The following is a 25,606-nucleotide window of genomic DNA, read 5'->3' on the forward strand; positions in this document are numbered from 1 at the left end:
AAAGGGAAGAGAGGGTGTTTAATTGTGTAGAATGTTGCTGACAGGCTGACTAAGGTGAGGACTGAGATTGGCCATTGGATCTTACAATAGGACCATCACTGGTGACTCTGGCCAGAGTAGTGTTGGTAGAATGTGGGAAAAAAACTCTTTTTGAGTGGTGTAGGAGAGAATAAAGCAAAACTGGACATGAGGAATTTAGAATTTGGAATTAGAATAATTTTGCTGTGAAGGTAAGGAAAATTAGAACAGTAGATGGAGGAAGAGTAGAATCCTAGAGTCAAGAGGGTTTATGTGTAGTTGTCATTGTGGTTGTTTTTATGATGGGAAAAATAATAGCATGATCGCATACTGAGGGGAATATTCCTAGAGAGAGCTACTTCACATCTGTTAATTCTACTAATTAATCTCTTCCTGTTTTTAAGCTAGATTACATCTCTCTCTCTCTCTCTCTTAGAATTATATCTATTTTTGATAATTAAGCTTTCCGACTTCCAGGAAAGCTGAATGCTATCTCTGTGTCCTGCCTCTACCCTATTTTTCTTCAAACTACTATTTAGGTCAACAAAGAAATCCTCACTGGCAGTGTTAATAGTTAATTTTTTCCACTATTTCTGCTTAGTGGGATGATTCTGATCCACCCTCTTACTTGTTGCTACTCTTCTAGTTGGTTTACGGGTCATCACCCTCTCCTCAGTCTCCTTTCCCCTCCCTCTGTGTCTTCTCAGCCTATTTTGCCTGCTCGTGCTCTGCCCACCCCTCAGCAGTTGGCAACCCTGAGGCCCTGTCTTGATTCTCCTCTCCGTGTACTTCAGGGTTATCAGCTCCAGTCCCGTGCCTTCAATTTCTAAGCTATTTATGGCTCAATAACTTATAGAAAAATGAGGACATCTGCATTGACTGTGTGCCAGACACTTTGCTACCTTTATATCTGCCTTGTCTCACTCAATCTACACCACTTCTCTGAGTATTCCTGACTTCACTTTCAAATAAGGAAATTTAATGCTCAGTAAGGCTCCAAATCTCACCCAATCCCACAAGTTAGTAAATAGCAGAACTTTGAACTCATTGTCTATTTGACTTTAAAGCTGTTGTTATAACGACTGCATTTTATTCTCCTCTAAACCTCTAACTCAGTTAACCTTAGTTTTAGATGGGGACATTCGACTACCTAATGTATGTAGCTTAGCATTTCCACCTTAGTGGAGGTTAAACTAAACTCATTACTTGTCCCTTACTCCAGTCCCCTTCCCATACCAGCCAAATGTCCCTATATCAATACCTCCTCCTCTAATATTCCTTATTTCTTATCATGATGTCTCCTTCAATTCATTCTTTAAGTCTAGAACATTTTGGATTATTCTTTTTTTTTTGGATATTTCTCATATAATCTTTTTTTTATTAGTTACACATGACAGTACAATGATCTTGACATTTCATATATTTGAATCAAATGGGGTATAATTTCTCATTTTTCTGATTGTACAAGTTGCAGAATCACATTGGTCATACAGTTTGGATTATTCTTAATCCCGCATCCTTAAGTTTGTTGGTCTCTGAGTCACTGGAGAGGTGCCTCTACATGGCAGTACAGGTGACATTTTCCTCTGCTTCCTAACTGACATCTTGCTGCCTGGCTCCTTACCACAGTTGATCTGCCTCACAGGTATCAGGATTAGCTTTGGAGAAAGTCAATCTGATCATTCCACTTCACATAAAAATTTCTCATGGCCCTTGTCACTACAGAAGCATTTTCATTCTCCTTAGAATATCACTCTATAAATGGTCTTGCCTTCCTTTTTAGTCAGAGACATCATGAACACATGCAAAGGCTTATATTTCAATATATACATAGATACCTCTTTTGCTAAAGGAAAGAAAATTAGTTTCAAAATCTTTGCTAAAGTTTAAGTACTTTAGCAACTAAAAATAAATTACTACTTATTTTTCTCAATGGGTAACATATAACTATTGTCATGTAAGTCTTCTCAATTTTTTATGTCAAAACCACTCTTATTCAAAACTATACACCAACAATAATTTCACGTAAAAACTCTCATTTTAACTAATATTCTCATCTAGGTTTGTTCTCTGGCTGTGGATCTTGAAATTAACACTTACTAATTTTGCATAAAAAAACTTTGGGAACATATGAATGATAGAGTGGAAATGGTGAAGGTAGGGATACTGACACAAGGGTCTTTTCAAAACAGGATCAAGATGAATTTGTTCTTTTTTTTTTTTTTAATGTGCTTATTCACCTGAGAAACATTTAATCTAATTTGGATATATGCACAAACTTAAAAGGTTCAATTTTAACTTGATAAGTAAAGAAATATTGAATGTAGGGTTATTTCAAAATTTGTTCTTCATTAATATTCACTTTTTGCTTTTATTGGTACATTATAGTTGTACATAATAGTTGATTTCATTTTGACATAATCATACATGCATGGAATTTAATTTACTCCATTTTGAATTCCTTCTTAATAGCCTAATTAGACTTAAAAGAATTCTTTATGGTCTTTTATTAGATTCCAAGAAAGGAATTCAGATAAAGCCTAAAAATGAAAGATTACATTTGGTAACATACTAAACATATCTGGGACCAGACCTCAATATTCTAGTCTTTCAACCAAACATTATTAATGTGTTTCCATGAGGCTAGTAGGAGTTTACAGCCTCTAAACATTCCTGTAATTTCTCACACAGGGGCCACCTCGTATCCAAACTATAACATACTCCAACCTACTTATCCCACACCAACTCAATGATTAGTAATTTAACAAGCTTTTTTTTCTTCCAAATGCATTCTTCCCATTTCCTGCAGCTTCCCCTCAGCCCTGTTCCATTTAATTTTTCTTGTTCTTTTATAAGGGAATCTCTTCTTCATGGGCCCTTCCCATTTGTTCTATATACTGGCTCCAGCTGTCCTCAGGGACAAATCAAGACTTTTCATGTCTCACTGACATTTCTTGGAAGGGCTCTTTACCTGCTGAGCCTGTTGTGCAGCTTCCTGGGGAGACATGAGCACTCTGGAGTCACCACATTAGGTTTGAAAACACTTGGCTCAGCCATTTAGTAGCTGTTTGGTATTGGTATTTTAATAAACCTTATTGAACCACTTATCACATCCTTAATTGTTAAAAGAGAAGAGTAATTATTATTTTCCATGGTTGATGTAGCATACAGATAACTTATACTGAAATGCACTACACTTAGGAGGTCCTTGATAAATGGCAGTTAATGTTATTATAACAGTTTCTGCTCCAAAATCATCTGCTATGTGAGCTTTACTCTGAACCATACTTAATTGTTCTCTGTGTTCATGGCGCTCTGTTCTTAAGTCCTTTAAAGCAACAATTACTCTGATTCTAATTACTGGTTCTTACATATAAATTTTTAATCTTTCAGATCAGACTATTTTTTTCTGTTTCTGTGTCCATTCACCCCGCCCTCAGCTCTGTCAGTGTTTTCTTATCTATGCCTCACCCCAGGCTAAGTCTTCTTTTATTTGGGACTAAATAGATGTTTTGTAGGAAGAGTAATTAGTTCCTAGTTCCATAAAATCTAGAGGTCTACAAAACAAATATGTACACAATCTATGTTAATAGTTCATCATTTGTTTTACCAAATGATGAATTTTAAGGCAGTGCTGGTTCTAGTGTTTTTAAAGTGGAAAGTTCCTCTCCCAAATTCTCTGTGCAGATTATGAATAGGAAAAATATTTAATTTAAGGGTAGCAGGGTAACACTCCAATATGAAAATTGAAATAAAATCTGGAAAAGAAAATACATTTAATTATAAATGGAAATATTCATGTTTAGTAAAAATAACAAAATTTATGCCAGCCCCTTACTCCTTTATCAGCATCTCTAGGACAACCCAGTTATTCTAATCATTTTTCTCCATAGGCACATTAAGATGAAAATAGAAGGACCTGGTTTCACATTCTGTGTCTACAAGTGCAGGTACGTGAATTTGAATAATTTACTTCTAATTGACCTAATGCAAAAATTTCCACATTGTAATGTTATTTTTACTTTAAAATATTAGATTGGTAGTGTAGGATGACAATGAATTAACTTCCCTCCCTCAGTACAGTGGCTCTCAAGAGCTCTTATCACTTCATGACTTAGAATTTCAGGGCTTGAAGGACCTCTTTCGGGTTTTAATTTCCTTATGTTAAAGATGGAGAGATAGGCTAGTATGCACAAGGCTCTGTGTTTAATCTCCAGCACTGGGGGATAATTCTACAGATCAGAAAAAAGATGGAAACCTAAAGAGCTCATAGGATATACTAATAGTCACTCAAGTAGTTGTCAAATTCAGGCAGGAATTCAACCTTAAAGTGAAATGTGTCAAAAGCCAAGTATAATAAGGAATACAATTGAATCAAATATATGTCTAGGAGCCACATAGCGGTATTTGCTGAGCTCTGAGTACTCAAAAAGTGAAGACATCAACACGACCAGGAAGGTCACAGCTGGTTGAGCGGAAATACAACCACTACCCATCACAAAATACAAATATACTGAGATATATTATATCTACAGGAAGGCAAATTTAATGCTGCCTGGAGGTAGGCAGAAGAACACAACAGCCATCCTTTGAGTTATTCTTCTCCCCATTGCTGGTTATTATTTTAGCAAATGCTTACGTATCTACATGTATGTATCAGACTGTCTCTTAGAAAAGGAGAACTCACGACTTTAAATTAAAGGTATGAGGAGATCTGCTGCAGTAGGGACACTGCAGCCCAAATCGGTGATGATTTCCCTAGGAACAAACCAAGTACGTTAGGCCCTCTAATTGCCAGAGGGTGGGGTAGTCCTAGGTACCAGGGTGGCACTTAGCCAGACCTCTGAATCAATCCTTTAACAGGTAACCCAACACCTCAAGGAAACGGAAGCACAGTCGCTCCTCCTCGCTCCCTACCACTCCGCCCCCTCCGCCCCGCCTTGGGCACCGCCCTCCGCGTCTGCAGGCCTGCACCGGAGGCCACGCCCCTGCGCGCTGGTTGGTCCTCGCCGGAATGATGAAACTTCCCGCACGCATTACAGGAGCCAGGCGGCTGTAAGCCGAGAAGAGGCCGGCGGTCCCTCCAGCACTTCACAACCTTGGTCTCCTTCCCTCTGCCCGTCCGACCCATTCACTACTAGGTAAGCCGGGGCCGCTTAGCGCAGCGCCCTTCGTGTGCCCGGGAGGGCGAGGTTGATGTGTAGCAGCCTGGCACCCGACACACGCGGCTCCCTAGCGCCAGGCGGATGCTGCAGCGCCGGCAGAGGACCGAGGGCGGGGCTGAAGCCTGCGATTGTTGCGCACCTGGCCCCAAGTTGGCCAGGGAGGACCTCCGTCCCGGTCCTGAGGGTTTGATTGAATGGCGACCCGGGGCCAGGCTGCTTGAGAGAGAAGGTAGCGGCAACCAAAGTTTGGCCTTCGTAAATGTTATTATTTTTAACCATATGGCGTTGAATCCTGTGAAACTGTAGCAGTCCCAGGGCCCTGCTACGGACCTGCGGGAGCGTGCACGTGGCCGGTGCGCCGTCGGGTGTGGAGGGGCGATGCAGTGGCTAGGTCCTGGTTCAGGAGGGGAGGTCTCTGGATTGGCAGTCGTCGCCTGGAAGCCTGTACGTGTGTGTTTACTCCTCCTCCCCCACCCCTTTCCCACCCCTTGTCCCACCCCTGGACTGTAGACCAGCCACTCTCAACAAGTGACTTGCTGAACAAACCCTGCCAAGAAAAGATCTGTTTAGGGAAATAGGAGGCTAAATGCCGAAAAAAGCAAAAGAACTACATGCCTTTACTGAATGGACAGCTGTTCTTCAGGGCTGGCTTCAGATTAATGTTACTCTTTTAAATAAAGGGAGTTTTCTTCTCAGCCCGTGGCCTACATTATTTCTTCATTTCTCTGGGTGCTTGATTAATAATTTGGAAGCACTGAAAAACTTTTTTTTCATTGATAACATTACAAGTAAGGTAGGTCTTGCACCTGTCCCTTAGTTGGTTACTGAGATCATAAGTAAAAACTAAGCGATCTGAGGAAGTTTAAGTAATTGGTAAGCACAGAAATTAAATACACTGAAGTGGCTAATTTGGTAGCTGTCGTGTTATCTTATATTTTGAACATTTGAACTTCTGGCTGGTCTGAATTGGAGATGTGCTGTACATGTGAAAAACACCAGATTTTGACGAATTTAGTAGGAAAAGCAATGTAAAATATCTCATCATTTTTTTCATATTGATTTCATGTTGAAATTAATTACATGTTGATACTGTTTTGGGTGTATTGTGTTAAATGTTTTAAATTCCACCTTTTGTACTTTTTTAATGGGGCCACGTATGTGGGTCATATAGCTATTGCATAGCACAGCTGTGTAAGTTTAGAAGGAAATATGGAAAATGACTGGGAACAGGCAAAAGCAGTAAGGAATAAATATAGCAAATAAGACAACCTTTGCTGACTTATAAGAGTGATTCCAGTAACTATAAAAAATAGGTTATGGTTTTAATTTTTTTTCCTTCTAGAGAAATAAGTATGCTTCACAAAATATTGTTCCTCTTTTCCCTTTAATTTAGTGGTTAGGGTGTGTTTCCCTGTTACAGGCTTAATACTGGAATTCACTAGTTAGCATTAAGAAGTTTAAATAAATGCTTCTGATGATCACACTTGATTTTCAAAGCACTTTCCTACCCTATTTGTAACCTTTATAGATTGTTTATTAGTAGTTATCTTAAGTTGTATTGAATCTTTCACTAAATTGGTAATTCTTTCATTTTAGGCTGTTTGGCCAAGTGCATGCAAGGGACTGCGTAGGACTTATGCTACTTCATTTCCAAACTGCTTAAGTTGGTACCATTTTCCATTATTTTGATCAGGTCTTAAAGGGCAACCAAAGCTTTGTTTCATTTTAAATGTCCTCAAAAGATTGCTCAAAGTGAATGATGTAATTTGAATATATGTTATAGTATATAGTGTGCTTGTCCCAAATTATCTGGACATTTGCTGCAGATTTGCATTTTTAAAAAATATAGAAGTAGTTATTTTTTCAAGTTACAGATTCAATTAAAATAACCGAGCTGGCAGTATCCAAATGAAGTAGCCTTTTATTTCACAGTTGATAATTTGAAATTGGAAATTGAATTAACGTTTTTAAGGATTATTTACTTTCTGGGTTACAGGAATGTGCCAAGTGTTTTTTAAATTTTTTTTTTTCCAGGGATGTTGCTATATACTATGCTTTCTTACTGACCAGTGCAGCCTTGATACCAAAATATTTGAGAACAGTTTTGTCATCTAGGACATTTTGATAGTGAAGATTTTGTATCTTGTGTCAACGAAGAATGTTTTGTTAGAATATTTGATATCAGATTATATTGCTTTGTTTTTCTGATTCTTCAATCACATTTGAATAAATTACTTAGAGGTAAGCTAGAAGATATGAAAATCTTGCAAGAACTGAATCTTAATATTATACTTAGCATATAACATCTCTAGTATACCTGCCATATTCCAACTACAGTTAGTTAGTATAGTTAGAGGGCATTTAATCATCTAGGACACCCAAGAGGATAGTTTCCTGGATTGTTGAGGGCTTTTGTGATTCTGGAGTGGAAAAAGTTTGGCTAGGCTGGAAGTAGCCTTTATGCATGTCTGTATCTTGGGAGGAAACCTAGGCTGCAAAGACTGAATTTTACCTGGATGCTGCCAGGTGTAGCTGACCACCAAATCATAAGGTGGGAAGAGATGTGGATTTTGCCTGGGTGCAAAAGAAAAAGCTGCTGTAGCTGGTTAGGTGCAAAGGTCATCCATCCTTTTTGCATACTTGTAAGTAAATCAAATCTTCTACTTCTGTGTGTTTGCCAACGTAATGGAAAATTGCTGTAGATAAGATGGTTTATGTTTCACCCTTTGAAGTGGTTAATGCAGGTTTCTAGAATGGAGGATTAATCAGGCTTGGATTGGATGTTGAATATTTGATTGGTCTGCTTTTTCTCTTCATAGAAAGTTTATAGCTTCATTGCACCATGTGTGGCATTTGGGCCCTCTTTGGCAGTGATGACTGCCTTTCTGTTCAGTGTCTGAGTGCTATGAAGATTGCGCACAGGGGTCCAGATGCATTTCGTTTTGAGAACGTCAATGGATATACCAACTGCTGCTTTGGATTTCACCGGTTGGCGGTGGTTGATCCACTATTTGGAATGCAGCCAATTCGACTGAAGAAATACCCTTATTTGTGGCTCTGTTACAATGGTGAAATCTACAACCACAAGGCGGTAAGCAAAAACCTCAAAATTAGTCAAGTGTTTTAAAATATTTTGTATAATGCTTTTTTACTTTTTACATTTGCTCTAGTCATACAAGTATACAAGACACTGATACACAAAGAGGTGAATTTTCTTGGTCACCAAAACAAAAAAAAAATTCAGCTCTTAGAATTTTTTTCTATTAAAATTTTTAATATTAATTGTGCCTGTGCTGTTTTTTGTATTAGATACTGGAGTTACAGTGGTAAAGAAGAGGGGTAAGATTGCACTTAAGTGAAGCTTATTATGGAATATATAGAGGAAAAGTATCATAATATCTACAACATATTCTCATGTAATTCATCTAAATAATGACTGTGTGCATCTGTGTACAAGATATTATGCAAATATGGGCAAATATTAACAGTTGATTTAATCTAGGTGCTCGTTGCTTTAAACTGCATATTTGAAATTTTTTCAAAATTCAAAGTTGGGAAAGGAGGTAAGCAAAAATAACTTGCAAATTGTATATGAATTTTATATGAAACTCTAGCCAAATAATCCTAGATTGGAAATTCTTGTCAAATTCAGTATTTGGGTCCTCTTTGGCAGTCATGACTGCTTTTCTCTTCAGTGTTTTTGCTGTAGAGATGTACATAGGGGTCCAGGTGCATTTCGTTTTGAAAACGTCAGTGGATAAAACCAGCTGCTGCTTGGGGTTTTACTAGTTGGTGATGGTTGACCAGCTGTTTGTAATGCCCCCCATTTTGACTGAAGAAATATTAGGGAACAGGAAAAAAATTTGTTCATATAATAGGTTTTCTGAAAGAACACATACACATGTGATGAATATGGGAGACCCACATCCAAGATGGTGGTTAGAAAAGGGCTCTTGAAGCAGCACTTGAACTGAGACCTGATGGACAAGCAAGGTTGGGACAATCACTCTCTTTAGAGGGAGATTGCACGTGGAATAGCCCTGTGGTGGGAAGCGGCCCTGGGATCTTAGTAAGTGAGTTGGGGGCAAGTAAGGAAGGTAGGGTTGGGAAGGTGGGCAGGACCATGGAGCAGCACTTCATAGCCACGCTAAGAAGTAGAAATATTCTAAGGGCAGCAGCAGTTGAGGTTTTTAAGGAAGGTATGGAATTTAGTAGTTTGGAGATGACTATACTTACAGTGTTTACATAATACTGCCACTGAGTATTACTATAGTTGCATACTTAATTAGAATCAAAGGACAGAGATGTGGGTGGGCTGGATGCAGTCAAGAACATTAAGACTTTTAGCAGTACTAAAATTGGAACAACTTTCTAATCCAGTGAAGCTTATTCTCAGGGTAAGAGTGGGTGAGAGGATGGAAATTTGGATCCTAGGAAGCTGAATTTGACAAGAATCTTCTAATACAAGATTATTTAGCTAATGTTTCACAAGTAATTTACAAGTTTTTTTTTATCAACTCCCCAACTTTTTATCTTGAGAAAGTTTTAAACATAATAAAAAGAACAATGAGCATCTTGATTAAATAATTCTTAATATTTATTTGCTTTATCTCTTAATATAATATGCTTTATCTATTAATATATTCATTATTTGGCTGAATAATTTGAGAGTATGTTACAAATAGGAAGATACTTTCCCTCTCTCTGTTTAAGCATTTGTCACCCAAGAATACACACATTCTTCTACCTAACATCAATACAATTATTAAACCTAAAAATCAGTAATATCATCTAACATCCAGTTCATATTTAAATTTCCCAAGTGTCTCCAAGAGTATTTTAAGAGCTGTTTGAATTTTTTTTTTAAATTTTGTTTTGTTTGGTTTTAAGGCATATTTTAGTTAAGGTTTAAGCATTTAGTTGTGATTTTTCTTGGTGTTTTTTGAGACTTCTTTATATATTCCATCGTCATTGGTAGGGATTTATATTCTAGCCACCCTTTGGCTATTTTTATCTCTGAACAATAGCTTTTGCCTTGTTGTTTGCTTATAGGAATTTTCTTAATAGACTTCTCATTTGCAGAGCTTTTTATTATTTAGAAAATTCCTTTCACAGATTTATTAAGGGTCTATATACATGGTCATCATTTTTCTAGGTACTTGGAGATGAAATGGGGAAGAGAAAAGGTAAGAATGGAGTTTCAGGCTAGTGGGAGTGAGAAGAGGGGAGCAGTTCAAATGTCTTTGGAAGTCAAATCAATATCTTATACATCATGGGAATACTACATTATACTATAGCAATATTGGCCTGGGGTTTCCCTTAAATGAAGTAAGAAATACCTTATTTTGCTTAAACAAAATTACCACTTGTTAATTTTGTTAATAAGTTATAAGTTAAGTATTTTTTTTTTTTTTTTCTAAATCAGTTAAGTATATTGAATTTGCAGAGTTCTATTGCTTCTACCAAGTATCTGAGTTTGGGCTGCTAGAAGCCTACCTAAAGAGTAAAATAAATATTTTAGTCTTATCTAGAGTATTCTGTAACATAAGCTACATAGCTCCTTTTTTTTTTTTTTTTTTTTTTTTTTTTTTTCTGGGGTCTGGGTGAAAATAAAGAATTGCTACTACAGAAATACAGAGTGCTGGGATTGGAGGGAGACTGAGTGGAAGTCTGGGGTCCACAACCACCAAGTCAAATGCCAGTATGACTTTGGGATGGTGGAAAGATATGGGGCTTTTATCTAAAGGGAAACATTGAAGTGTGTTTTTAGGAGAGTAGCAAATGGTACTTAACCATTGAATTGTCAACCAAGTGACCCCTCTGTTCTTTGAATAAATTGCCTGCAAGGTTTAGGTCAAAGAGAAGAGGTTAGAGATGGGGGAGGTAGATTTGGAAAGCTATTACTTGCTATTATCATCAAATGCATTAGGATTAAGTATCCTTCAGGTATTTCTGCCCAGAAGGGTTACCAGGAATCTTTTCAGATCCCACCTGCTAATGATAGGACCATCCTGGTAGTCTCTCAAAGCAAGGAGGAGTGATTAGGTGGTGGGCACTGTAGAAGTAGCCAAAGCTCTTTTTTGTGTAGACTGTGAGTGCTTTTAGATACAAGGTTCAGACGTTAGGAAGTAAGCTAGACTGTGAAGCATATTTATAGGTCATACGTTATAGATTTACTTTTTGAAAATTGGAAGCATGTTCTGAATGTTTAACTTTATTCAAGCTTTCCACCTGATTTTGTTTCTGCTAACTTCTCTCTCTTGTCAGCCAACAATGTGAGTTTTAGTACAAAGAAAGCAGCACACACTAAGGACTTGACACCCACAGAAGTTTGTCAGTGGTAGTGGAGAGCCACTGAATTAACCACAGTTTAATCAAGCATTCTGCATGTGGTGGCAGTGACCATCTCTTCTGTTCCTTTGGGGCATGTGGACTGATAAAGCCCCACTGTCATTTTCTCTATCAGTGAGAAGTAGCTTAAATGCCACTGGAGTGGTGGAGTCTGGATGTGGTAGTTCACCCCTGAGGACACGTAGCTTTGTTTTGGATTATGTACTTGTCATTGTGGTAGAGTCATTTATTTGTCAGAAAGTGGTGTTTTTTTGCTTTAAATTTTCACAGGTAGGTCTTTGAGGCTGATCAGGAAGAACCTTAGGCAATACTCTATTCCCAGACCAAAAGTTCATAGTTGCTGAAAACACATTTTTAGTGTCATTGTGTTTTGGCAACTGGGTGAACTGTTTCCTTAACTTAGGCATATGCAGTCAGCCCTCCATGTCTGTGGATTCTGTATCCACAGATTCAACTAACTGGATGGAAAATATTTGGGGGGGAAATTTTCTCTGTACTGAGAATGTACAATTTTTTTTCTTGTTCCCTAAACGATATAGTCCAACAACCATTTACATAGCATGCATTTATATTGTGTCAGGTATTATAGATAATATAGAGATGATTTAAACTATACCAAAGGATATTTGTAGGTTATATATAATAAACATTACAACATTTTATTTAAGGAATTCAAGCATCTGCAGATGTTGTTATCTGGGTGGGATTTTGGAAACAATCCCCCACGAATACTAAGTGATGACTGTATATGTAAATATAGGTGTATTACATACAGAGTATGTATATAATATGAATTTTCATCCCTACATGCCTTAACTGTTCTGGTACATGCCACTGTACATCCCATTTATAAGATAGCAACTAAGACAGTAACCTTATGTTGTAAAGAACTACCAGAATCACAGGTTGAAATAAGCTGTATTTTGATAATGCCACAATTCTTCTAAACCACTAAAGTGCTTGAAATAATTATAAAGCACAGAAATGCTGAGTCAACTTTGCAATAAAAAGTTATTAGTGAACACACAAGCATGCTGACATTTTTGTTTTGCTCTGTTTCTTAAGTTGCAACAGCATTTTGAATTCGAATACCAGACAAAAGTGGATGGTGAGATAATCCTTCATCTGTACGACAAAGGAGGAATTGAGCAAACCATTTGTCTGTTGGATGGGGTGTTTGCTTTTATTTTATTGGACACTGCCAATAAGAAAGTGTTCCTGGGCAGAGATACCTATGGAGTCAGACCTTTGTTTAAAGCCATGACAGAAGATGGATTTCTGGCTGTGTGTTCAGAAGCTAAAGGTAATGAGGGAATTTTTTTGTGATTTTTCGTTCGTGTCCTGGTTTTGTGTTTTCTTCTAAATCATATTTGATAAACCCTGGGGAGGATCAATGACAATTTTACATGTGACTGTCATGGATCCTTAAAGCTATGTTTTCTTTTTAAACAGAGGAATGGGCCTCCCTGTTTCAATATTTAAATTCTCTAATCCTTGAGGTATGAGTCTATAGTACATTTATGTTTTTATTATGCTGATATACTCTGCATCTAGTTTGATCCTGAAGTATATTACAAGTTTTCCTGTGTCATATTGTAATCCCAGGGTTGGCCCTGTAGTTATTGCACTGCGGAACCTTATCATAGCTACTGTCACAGATATGCGTAACCAGCACTCCAGATAATTTTAGAATATTTTTTATCACCTCAAAAAGAAATCCTGTACCCTTTATCTATCATTCCCCTTCTCTTTTTATCTGTCATCTACAACATTCCTTACCCTATCCTCTAGCCCCTGGCAACTACCAATCTGCTTTTTGTCTCTGTGAATGTCCTATTCTGGATATTCCATATGGATAAATTCATATCATTATATGGAATTTTGTGAATTCTTTTACTTAGTAGAATATTTTCAAGATTTATCTGTGTTGTGAGCACTTCCTTTTTATTGCCAAATAATACTTCATTACATACCACATTTGTTTATCCATTTATTAATAATGCTGCTATAAATATTTGTGTGCAAGTTTTTGTGGACATGTGTTTTTATTTCTCTTAGGTATATACCTAAGAGTGGAATTCCTAGATCATATGGTCACTGTATTTAATTGTTTGTGGAATTGACAGACTGTTTTTCAAAATGGCTGTATCAGTTTATGTTCTCATCAGCAACATGTGAAAGTTTCAGTTCTCCATCTCCTCACACTTACATGTGAATATTTTGAGTCTAGCCATCCTAGTGTGTGTGACATGGTATCTTGCTGTGTTTTTGGTTTTGTATTTCCCTTCTGACAATGATGTCAAGAATCTTTTCATGTGCTTATAGGCTATTTGTATGTATTTGGAGAAATGTCTACAGAGTCTTTCCCATTTTTTTCTTCCTGCTGAGGATTATTTCATTAAAAATTAATAGACTTTTTTTAAAGAGAAGTTTATGGTCTCAAAAAATTTGAGTGGTAAGTACGGAGTGCCCATATATTCCCTCTGTCCTCCTAGTTTCCCCCACTGTTGGCATCTTGCATGACTGTTACATTTGTTATGATTGATGAATTGGTATTGATATATTAGCTGTCCATTGTTTACATTGGGGTTCACTCTTTGTATTATATAGTTCTTTGTATTTAACAAATGCATACTACCATGTATCTATCATAAAGTACCCATGTAGAATAGTTTCATTGTCCTAAAAATCTGTGATATCTGTGATTCACCATCATCTTTTCTCTTATTCTGGCTCCTGAACCCCTGGCAAGCACTGATCTTTTTAATGTCTATAATTTTCTCAAGAGTATTTTAAAGTTATACTCATATAGTACATAGCCCCATCAGACTGGCTTCTTTTACTTAGCAATGTGCATTCAAAGTTCCTGAATGTCATTAACTTTTTTTTTTTTTAACATCAGACTTACTTGCTTTATTTTCAGTAATAGATGTTATCAGAAGTTGGAGATTGACTGCATATCAGAAAGCATGTGTCTAGGGAAAAATATCTGATTTATCTTTTTTTTTTTCTTTTTTCTTTTTTCTTAGTTGTTCAACTGAATGTCATTAACTTGATGCCCCCCTCCTTTTTTTTTTAAAATCACCAAGTAATCCACTGTTTACAGAAGAGTTTATTTGTTCTACAGAAGAGTTTATTTGTCCCTTTCTGAATTACCCATTTGTAATTGAGTCATCTATCTTATTACTTAATTGTAATAATTCCTTGTATATTTTAGATACAAATCTCAGAAAGATGTTCAGCAAGATTGCAGTATACAAAATCAGTGTATGAACAGTGTATTTGATTGACATATGCAGTAAACACTATACACTTTGCAGTGAATATTCTGAAAATGAAAGAAAACAATTCCATTTATAATGGCATCAAAAAAATAAAGTACTTAGGAATAAATTTAACCAAAGAGGTGCTAAACTTGTACTTTGAATATTATAAAACATGATTAAAAATGTAATAAAATATAAATAAATGCAAAAGTATCCCATGATTATGGATCAAAAACTCAACATTGTTAAGATGACAGTACTCTTCAGTACAATCTCTGTCAGAAACCCAGATGACTTTTTATAGAAATTGACGGGCTGACTCTAAAATTCATACTGACTTATAAGGGGCCCAGAATAGCCAAAACAATCATGAAAAAGAAGAAAGTAGGAGAACTTACTTTCCAGATTTCAAAGTTACTTAAAAAAAAAAAAAAAGATTCCTACTTCTACTGGGTCTCCTTTAGACCTTATGGGCTCTTGATATGGAACTATAGTCTCAGTCCAATTTGTCCAAAATTTCTTGATTTTCTTGTCTGTATCCTTAACCGTTGCCCTTTTGCATACCCATTTTGATCTTGATACATTCTACTTAAAGCCTTTTCATTACCCTGTAGCCCTTGCAGGGGTATGTAACTCACTTGAGCTCTGGGAGCTAGTGAGAACATGTGGGTCCTTTGTCTGATCTTTGTAGTCAGAGATTACTGGGTTAATAAGCTCAGGTAGTAAATCGTGCTGTGTATTCTGTAGAGATAAGCAGTAAAACATTGACTTTCCTGTCAAAGGTAATGGTGATGTCTGTTTAGTAACTGCCTGTAGAAAGTTACTGAAGAAATTTAAGTTGTCTGCTTTTATGCATACATGGTATATAAAGACATGTGGGATAGATGTGTGACTTTTACATATTAACAATGGAGCATTTTGCTTGTTAAAGGATCTTTTCTTAAAATACCTCAGTGATGACAAAGAAATGACTGCCATTATATCATAAAATTAACATTTAAATTCCTCCTTTTTCCCTTTAATTGTATCCTTTCTTTTTGTGTTTGTTTGCTTTATTGTAGAAAATAAGATTTTCCTGATCAGAAATTCCAGCTAGGGAAAGGGAAGGTTGGCGGTTCTTCCGTTGTTTTGAATTACTACAAATTAGTGTAATTTTGCTGTATGTCACTATGCCACTTTAATCTCCCTAGTAAGTAGATGGTAGAACTTTGGCTGATTAACCCCCACCTCCATTTTACTTATATAATGGACATGGATGTATATTAAAGGGGGGAAATAAGTAGGAATTTATAGGATGTTACTTAGTTACTATGAGGTGTTCCCTTATTTGAATATTATCTTTTTGGATTTGTAGGTCTTGTTACATTGAAACACTCCACAGCTCCTTTTTTAAAAGTGGAGCCTTTTCTTCCGGGACATTATGAAGTTTTGGATTTAAAACCAAATGGCAAAGTCGCATCTGTGGAAATGGTTAAATATCATCACTGTAGGGATGAGCCTCTGCATATCCTCTATGACAGTGTGGAGAAACTCTTCCCAGGTAACAAAAGCCCACCCACCCCTGCAGCACCCCCCACCAAAGGAAAATGGTCATGTTCTCATGCCAGTATGTTTCCTAATTCACTTGAAGGTGATACATTGGGATTTGGCAGGCTCCCCAGTTGTGAGATTGCCATCATGGTGGAAGTGGGTGATTGTGGACCTCATTTCAATAACTAACGAAGCCCCAGCCTTTCTGGAGCTGTTTCATTTACTTTGTGTTTATAGGTTTTGAGATAGAAACCGTGAAGAGCAACCTCCGCATCCTTTTTGACAATGCTGTTAAGAAGCGTTTGATGACAGACAGACGTATTGGTTGCCTTTTATCAGGTGAGATCTTTTTTTAAAAAAAAAAAAAAAAACTAGTAATATTTTTTGTATGTTTGTTTAAGTGAAATGATTTGTAGCCACCCTGAGGTTTGACTATAAAATATTTTTGTTCTAAGAGTTAATCTTTCCTTTATTATAGGACATAAAAGTTTTTTGTAAGCTATTTAATATTCATATTAATACTGTGACTTAGAATTACACTGTTGTTGTATTATTAGTGTAAGAGCTAGTTAGTACACATTCTTTAGAACTCTAGTGATTTTAACCATTTCATATAGTTACCTTATCAAGTGTCCAATAAAAAACATTTTTCTCTTATTAAGGTTCATTTCAACTTAAAAAACTTGGGGATCTTAAATAGTAAAACTACAGTCCAGATGTATATCATATGCATCCCTGTCTAATGCTAAGCACCTAACTTGCTCTTTTTTTCTGCAGGAGGCTTGGACTCCAGCTTGGTTGCTGCCACTCTGCTGAAGCAACTAAAAGAGGCCCAAGTACAGTATGCTCTCCAGACATTTGCAATTGGCATGGAGGACAGCCCCGATTTACTGGCTGCTAGAAAGGTAAGACACTGTGTACAATCAGTGACTTGAAAAATTGTGCTCTATATGTGTAATATGAAATGAATTGCATTCTGCCATCATGTAAGACAAATTACAATAAATTAATAATTTACTAAAAATAAAATTTTAAAAAATGAAAGGTAAAAACGCTGTCTTTGCCCATTATGTATTACAGCAGTCTTGTTATTAGAATGAAAATCAAGCATAGATTCTATTTGTACCACTCTTTTGACCCTAGTAATTGTTTTGAATTAAATATGTTAAAATAGATTGAAATGCCTTTTGAACATCAGCTGAGTTGAATAGTGTCCTCTAGGTACTGTCATCTGCCATGACCCATATAATCCTCACAAAGACCCTGTAATAGTATTTCTGTACTTCAGAAAGTAAGGGCTTGGTGTGGTGGTATGATTGTGGCTTGGGGACTAGCTGCTGGTTTCGAATCCTGGCTCTACCATGAAAGTCCTTACTTATGTAATGGATATAAAAGTGTCTATAATGGGATAGTTTTGAGGTAAAAAAAAAAAAAAAATATATATATATATATATATATATATATATATATATAAAAAATATATATATATATTCATTTGAAATATGTGGAGTAGAACCTAGCATATGTAATAAGTAGCTGTTTCTATTAGCTGTTTCTATTTTTTGGTTTCTTTTTAATAAGTCATAATGTTTTGACCTATGGGCAGAGGGGGCTTGTACATATTCAGTGTGGGACATCTGGTTCTTGATCTGGAAGAACTTAGAATGTATAAGAAAGAGCTAGAAATCAATCTCAATGAGAATTGATTGCAAAACAGCCTGAGAAAATAGAAGGAGCCAAGGGCCATTCTATGTAGGAATAACACCCAGGGTCTAATATTAGACATTTTAGGAGTATAAAAAGGAGACCAAGTTCAAAGTGGAAGCACGTTGAACTAGAGAAAGATACTAGATTAGATAAAATTGGTGGGGAGTGAGGGATACTAATTGGGAGCCTCTTGACTCTTAGGTTTTAGTCTTGAAGTGGGAGGGGCTGATGGGAGATTTACTTCTTGTGGTTGAGAGGTCAGGAACAGGCAGAGGCACTTGGCAGCATGGGGCTTGAATGTGGTGGCCTGGAGAATTATTTCTTCTTACTGTGGTGACCTGGGGAATTATTTTTTCTTATTTTCCCTTGTTTATTTTTCACTACTAAATTCATCTTGTTTTGTGAGGTACTATCTGTTTCATTTTCAGGGTTATTTCCTTTAAATAAAAGAATTTGAATATTTCTTTAATCAGGTGGCAAATCATATTGGAAGTGAACATCATGAAGTCCTTTTTAACTCTGAGGAGGGTATTCAGGCCCTGGATGAAGTTATATTTTCCTTGGAAACTTATGACATTACAACAGTTCGAGCATCAGTAGGTAAGATATTTTATGTTATTAGAAAGTTTTTTTTTTAATACTGAAGACAAATAATGAGGTTTTAAAAAATTATTTCAAGAATTGATGTGTTAGCTTTCTTCTGCTGTGACAGATATCTGAAACAATTAATTTAAAAGGAAAAATGGTTTATTTTGAAGCTCTTGGTTTCAAAAGTTTCATTCCTAGTCAGTTGGCTCTGTTGTTCTTGAGGTGAGGCAGAACATTGCAAAAGACAGCACATGTTAGGGTAAAGCTGTTCTCCTCATGCTGACCCAGAAGGAAAAAAAAGGGGAGGGGCTAGGGTCCCAATAACTCCTTCCATGCACACCCCACTCATCTACTTCCTTCCAGTCGCTCCCACTTCCTAAAGATCCCACTGTCTTCCAGTAGCTCCACAGGCTGGGAGCCAAGCTTTCAACACATGGGCCTTTAGATTAAGAAATGTTATTTAAGAATGAGTTCATGGGGCTGGGGTAGTGAATGGCTCAGCGGTAGAGCATTCGCCTAGCATAAATGAGGCCCTGAGTTCGATCCTCAGCACCATATAAAGCAATAAATGAATAAAATAAAAGTAATGGGTCCAAGTACAACTAAAAAATAAATATCTTAAAAAAAAAAAAAAAAGAATGAGTACAAACAAAAGTCCTATATTGCAAATTATTTAAGATCACTTAACAATTCCATAGATTTCTTTTGGAGTGAAGGAAATACTAAATGCGCAGTTTAGACTCCACATTTATGTTGTCACTGTTTATATTTCCCCAAAGAGTGGATACAGTTTTTCACCCTTTTTCCTCCTTGTTTCTCTAGTTTCATTGTGCAGTTTCTTGGGCTATCAGTTGGCCTTCTGTATTTGTGAGTTCCTCATCCTTAGATTCAACCAATCGAGGATTAACAATATTTGAAAAAAAAAAATAATAATTCTGTACTGAACTTGTGTAGACTGTTTTTTTCTTGTCATTATTCTCTAAGCAGTATAGTATAACAACTATTTACATAGCATTTACATTGTTTGTATTAGGTATTATAAGTCATCTAAAGATGACTTAAAGCACAGACATACTATGCCTCAGAGCGATTATGATTTCAGTTCTGGACCTCTTCAGTAATGCAAATACTACTAGAAATTGAATCATGAAGTTTCTGGTTTCCCAGTACATAAAAAGATATATTTACACTGAACTGTGTGATCTGTGAAGTATGCAGCTGCATTGTCTGAAAAATATATGTACATTAATTATAAAATTCTCTATTGCTAAAAAAATGCTAATAGTCATCTGAGCTCTTGGGAAAATAAGTTTGTAAGAAACAAAATATCTGAATCATAATAAAGCTAAAGCATAATAAAATGAGTCATGCCTGTGTACAGTAAGTTGTGTGGGGTTATATGCAGATACTGTCCATATTATATAAAGGACTTGAACATTTGTGGATTTTGGTATTCACAAGGAAGGGGTCCTTGAAACAGTCCCCCATGGATACATGGATGGAACACTAGTCTTTGGAAAATGGGGAATTATGTGCATGTTGTAATTTATTTTCCTTAAGGAATTCTTACTTTAGATGTATTTTGGTAAATATTCCATCTACAACTTCAGTCACTAGCAGTTATTTAGCTCTACAAATAATGCTAGTTTTATCTGATGGATACATATTGATATAGAAAATGTACCCCAAATCAAAAAAAAAAAAAAAAAGCCAATGTTGTTAAGCCTGTAAAATAACAGTAGCTTAGATAATCCTCTTTTTAAAAACATTTAACTTGGAGGACAAAAAAAAAAAAACAAACATCTCTTGCCCTCTAAGACATTACAGTGAGTAAGTAGATACACAATTTATCTGTGTTACTGAAATTTAATGGGGTTGGGGGTAGGATTAGCAGGGGGAGTTTAAAAGTTTCCCTTGAGGAGAGGGAGGTAATTAAAAGAAAGGTTTAAAAGAGACCACTCGGGTTGGGGATTTAGCTCAGTGGCAGAGCACTTGCCTAGTACACACAAGGCTCTGAGTTCCTCAGCCCTGAGGGGGAAAAAAAGAGAGAGAGAACACTGGTTTAGGAAGATGTGGAGCAGGGATCAAGCAGACATGTTTCAATAACTTATGTAGCTGCCTTAACTATATAAAATTTGTAAATGGGAGTCTTGGGTGAAGTCAGTCCAAAAAAATTAAAACTAAACTACCTCTGTTAGTGTATTTTATGTGACTGTAATGAAATACCTGAGGTTAGATAACTTAAAAGGAGTTAATTTGGGCTGGGGATGTGGCTCAAGTGGTAGCGCGCTCGCGTGTCATGCATGCGGCCTGGGTTCGATCCTCAGCACCACATACAAACAAAGATGTTGTGTCCGCCGAGAACTAAAAAATAAATAAATAAATATTAAAATTTTTTTTAAAAAAAGGAGTTAATTTAAGTTGAAGTTTGGAGGCTGAAAGTTCAAACAGTGTGGCAGCCTGGCAAGACCCCCCCAGCTGTGCCACCTCATGGTGGGAACATGCATGAGAGCGAGAGATTACAAGGAGACACAGGAGGCCAGCACTCAGGAAAGGGCTCTTTTATAATAATTAGCCCTTCCCAGAGCTAAGAGTCTCATGAGAACTACATCAGTCCCTTCCCTTACACGGGGATGTCTCCAATGACCCACCCAGCTCTTAGCATGCCCACCTTTTACAGATCCCACCACCTGTCACATGGCCACACTATAGACCAAGCCTACAATGAACCCTTGGGGAACAAATGACATATCTAAATCATAGTAAAACCCTTATTTTTGTGTATTAATACCAGCATGTAAAGCATGATTTTTATGTGTTTGAATATTATTCAGTTTAGCAAAATTTCAAGGTATATGTTCTTGGTCTAAAAACATTAGAAATTTTAAGCTTGTTTACAAAATTGTAGAATGATTTCTGGCTGTTTATTGCAATGGTACAACTTTTGAATTAAGTACATATAAATGGCTTATCTGTGTAAGGTCATTATTTTGGAAACTATTTTCTGTTAATACAAAGTCTAGTATAATAGTAAAACCTGCAGTTGTTTCTGAAAGCCAAATAAAAAGATATTTTTGGTGGAGGGTTATGTTGACATTAACATTGATTTCTTTCTTACTTAAGGCATGTATTTAATTTCCAAGTATATTCGGAAGAACACAGACAGTGTGGTGATCTTTTCTGGAGAGGGATCTGATGAACTTACGCAGGGTTACATTTATTTCCACAAGGTGAGCACTCTGAAGCAGAGGACATTTGTGCTAGTAGGAAACATTTGACTGTTTTCTATTATCTGTCCTTTTCAGTGTTAGCAGTGACTTTTCTAAGTACCTTCTGAATTTATGAGGAAATCAATAGTGTCTGTTTCGTATTTCTTTGGGGAAGAAAGAAGTCTTAATAATAGTATCAGATGATTTTCATTCTTTAAAATGAACAAAGTTACAATCACCTTTCTGTGTCTTCATCTGTTTTATCTGTTGTAATGTTAGCAGTTGTGGTAGGTGTGTTTTATAAGGCATTGCCTGTCTCTAATCAGACATTTACTCCTGTCCTTCCCCTTGCTTTGCTTTCTATCTTACCTACCTTTAGTGTTGGAATATGCTTAAAAGGGAGAAGTAAAAGTAGTTTGGTATGCCACAAACAAAGCTGTTGTTCTGTTCTTTCTTTGTAAAATAGGCACCTTCTCCTGAAAAGGCTGAGGAAGAGAGTGAGAGGCTTCTGAAGGAACTCTATTTGTTTGATGTTCTCCGTGCAGACAGGACTACTGCTGCCCATGGGTAACTTGACAATTGTTTAAGAAAAAAACCAGTCTTCAAAAATGGGAAAAGATCAGTGGCCAATTTTTTTTTTTTTTCCCAGTCGGTATATATGTAGTTAAGTATGACTTTTATGGAACAAATGAAACTGGTTTCTTAACTTAGTCCCCAAGAATTGGGCTGAAGTCAAAGTGCTATTGTGGTAATGGGGAGGAGGAGTCTTCTGTGGGTTGCCTCAGACAGTTTCCGTCTTAACATTCTACATCTGACCCACAGGGAAGGCAGCTAGAACTATTTTTAAGTCTTTTTAGAAAAAGCTAAGGCTGTAAACTCCATATAACAAGTATTGAGTGCCCACCATGCCTCTTTGATGCTGTAGTGACTCTAAGGGCACAAAGATAAGGAAAGTTTTATTAGATTATAAAACCAGGGTTCTCGTCCCCCTTGGCTAAAGTTTTCATGTTTTAACTGGTCATTGGAGAATTGACGACTCTTTATGTGATAAACAACTGACGTTAAATATTTTAGTTTCTTCTACTGAATCACACTTAATTTAGGAAATAATTACATGGGAGATAGAGTTTAGGAAATAATTATATGGGAGATAGGGAATAAGCCTGATGCATGATTAATACCCTATTCTGTCTGCCCTAACCAGAGTCATTAGGATTCAGGGCACAGATAATGTGGCATTTGATGGAATATTGTGAAACATTGGTTTCTTTTGCATACTATATATGAAAATATTAATCAGTGGTTAAAAAATACTGAATTGTTATTGCATTTGTTAATAAGAGAAGAAATTATCTCATCTAGAAAAAACTTGGAGTCAGTTCCAAACAACGTACATTCTTAATTATCAGCTCACTCATGATCCTTAACTTTTTCTGCTTTTCAAGTTATACATTTAACTTTTCATATAAGGGAAAGTAAAAGTAATAGTCTCAAAACGATAATCACACGCAATAGATGAAATGATATTTATTATTTTGAATGAAGATTTCTGTATTCATCTGTTAGTGTAGAACAGTCAGTAGGAGGTTGTTGAAATGGCTCTATAATCCCAACATTAATCAATCTGGTTCCGTTGCTCGGAAGTTCTGAGCCTGAACCTAAATTGACAGGTGCTCAATACCCATTTTGACTTAGATCTTTCAATTTTCTCCTTTAAGCCTTGAACTGAGAGTTCCATTTCTGGATCATCGCTTTTCTTCCTATTACTTGTCTCTGCCACCAGAAATGAGAATTCCAAAAGTAGGTAAAATCAAGTCAACGTAAATACTGCCTGTTGCTCTCAGGTTACATCTGTGACTTTTGCTAATGCTGCTTCTGTTTTCATGTCAGAATGGGATAGAGAAACATCTCCTGAGAGAGGCATTTGAAGACTCCAACTTGATTCCTAAGGAGATTCTCTGGCGACCCAAAGAGGCCTTCAGTGATGGGATAACCTCAGTTAAGAATTCCTGGTTTCAGATTTTACAAGAATATGTCGAACATCAGGTATGAGATCTTTAGTTTGTGCAATAGAATAATTTAGATGCAGATCTGGAATCTCAGTTCTTTTCATGTTTAGTTTGAATGTTTGCTGTCTGTAGGAGAGAGTCATAATCTCTATAAATAGCATCTCTTTTAAAATAATTATGTAAGAAATAAGGAAAGAAGGTTTATAAAGTAGTATTTAGAATTGAAAGAGGGAGAGGGGAGGCTTACTAATCAGCACTGGCCATTTAACCTATTTTGGGATACTTACAGACATTAGACACAAGTGAATAAAATAACCTCTAAGTATTAGAAATATGCATGTGAATACTTTTTGAAAGTTAACTATAGCTGTGCATGTTATGGATATTGTAGCATTTTCCAAGTGATGTGTGTACAATTTATTGTACAATTTATTGTCATGCTTTCTCTTTATTTTGGTTTTGTGGTAACAGCAAACACAGGTATTTCCATGCCATTTAAAAGGCTGTTCTGCTCTTACACTCTTATTCTTACAGGTTGACGATGCGATGATGGCAGCTGCAGCCCAAAAATTCCCCTTCAACACTCCTCAAACTAAAGAAGGCTATTATTACCGTCAAATCTTTGAACAACACTATCCAGGCCGGGCTGACTGGCTGACCCATTACTGGATGCCCAAGTGGATCAATGCCACTGACCCTTCCGCTCGCACTCTGAGCCATTATAAGTCAGCTGCCAAAGCGTAGGCACTCTCCAAGCTGTGAAGTGAAAGTAGATGTTTCTTCTTGGGGTGTAGAGGCACTGGAGACAGTCAGGGGAGCAGTGAAAGTCAACCACTTAGGCCTACTTGGGCATGAAAAAAATAAAAGTCATACCTAAAACTTCGTTCTACTCATTTGTATTCCTACAGTTCTGTCATTAGAGGTAACTAGAAATGGAATAGCTGTGCCATATCACAGTAAGGAGGATACAGTGAGCTAGGCCAAGAGGGAATGGTCTGATATCTACAAGAACTATTTGGAAGATGTTTGGGCCTCATGCACATGTGGTCTCCCAGTCCTTGTCTCATCCTAGTGTGGTCCTCTTGTGATTGCCCTCTTAGTTCTGCCCACATTCCTTACAGTAGGCTGGAGATGTGAATCCTTTATAGGAGTTTGGGACCATTCTATTGTGTAATATAGTGATTCAGTTTTTTCTTTTGTAGGTTGAGCCATTGACCCTCCTGGAGACTATTTTTCCAGAACTGAGGTCAAACTTTTAAATGAAGTGATCTTTGGTGTGATTGTTCAGCTCTACTGTTGTACCAAAGTGGTTACATAGACAATATATAAACTAATGGGCATGGCTGCATTCTATTAAAACTTTATAAACAGACCTCGGTCCCTGTTCCAGAGCAATAACCCAAGCTGTGCATTTCCAATAAAAGGAACAAAAGTAGGTTTCTCCTAGTTGGAGAAATAGGAAATTCAGAAACATTTAATGAAAGGTAGATTTTTTGTTTGAATGCTCACTGGTTTTTTCAAGATAGCGTATTCAAATACATAAGAAAGGTGAATTTAGCTATTAAAGACTTTTGAAAAGGGAAGGGTTGGTACACAGGTAAATATAAGAATGATTGATGGGAAAAATGGGTAAGCCAGAAATTTCGTAGGTTGGAAGATGAGGAATTGATGTTAGCTGTAGGCCTTCATCTATAATTTAGAAATGCTTCCAAGAATCTCAAGAATGTCACTAATATTGGATGACTTTTAATGATTGTCTTGTA

General features: G+C 36.6%; 1 protein-coding gene across 6 annotated transcripts in view; it reads left to right on the plus strand.

The window, feature by feature from the left end:
• Asns (asparagine synthetase (glutamine-hydrolyzing)) overlaps nt 1-24,722 on the plus strand; it is a 157,514-nt gene extending 132,792 nt beyond the window's left edge. For 5 of the 6 annotated variants that reach the window (XM_046422603.2, XM_046422601.2, XM_046422602.2 and 2 more), the window contains 13 exons: nt 3,912-3,968; nt 4,882-5,159; nt 8,003-8,274; nt 12,600-12,837; nt 16,155-16,340; nt 16,568-16,669; nt 17,108-17,235; nt 18,511-18,637; nt 21,749-21,855; nt 22,301-22,401; nt 23,553-23,634; nt 23,725-23,880; nt 24,378-24,722. In XM_046422603.2, the coding sequence (XP_046278559.1) occupies nt 8,026-8,274; nt 12,600-12,837; nt 16,155-16,340; nt 16,568-16,669; nt 17,108-17,235; nt 18,511-18,637; nt 21,749-21,855; nt 22,301-22,401; nt 23,553-23,634; nt 23,725-23,880; nt 24,378-24,587 (1,686 nt within the window). In that variant the 5' untranslated portion in view covers nt 3,912-3,968; nt 4,882-5,159; nt 8,003-8,025 and the 3' untranslated portion in view covers nt 24,588-24,722. Of the gene's footprint in view, nt 1-3,911; nt 3,969-4,881; nt 5,160-7,244; nt 7,425-8,002; nt 8,275-12,599; nt 12,838-16,154; nt 16,341-16,567; nt 16,670-17,107; nt 17,236-18,510; nt 18,638-21,748; nt 21,856-22,300; nt 22,402-23,552; nt 23,635-23,724; nt 23,881-24,377 lie in introns of those variants that run through there. The other variant, XM_058572168.1, reaches the window with a different exon arrangement.
• Nucleotides 24,723-25,606: the final 884 nt, after the last annotated feature.

This window comes from Marmota monax, unplaced genomic scaffold (genome assembly GCF_021218885.2).
Source record: "Marmota monax isolate L192 unplaced genomic scaffold, Marmota_monax_Labrador192_F-V1.1 WCK01_AAM20220418_F8-fsc00144, whole genome shotgun sequence".
NCBI classification, from domain to species: Eukaryota; Metazoa; Chordata; class Mammalia; order Rodentia; family Sciuridae; genus Marmota; species Marmota monax.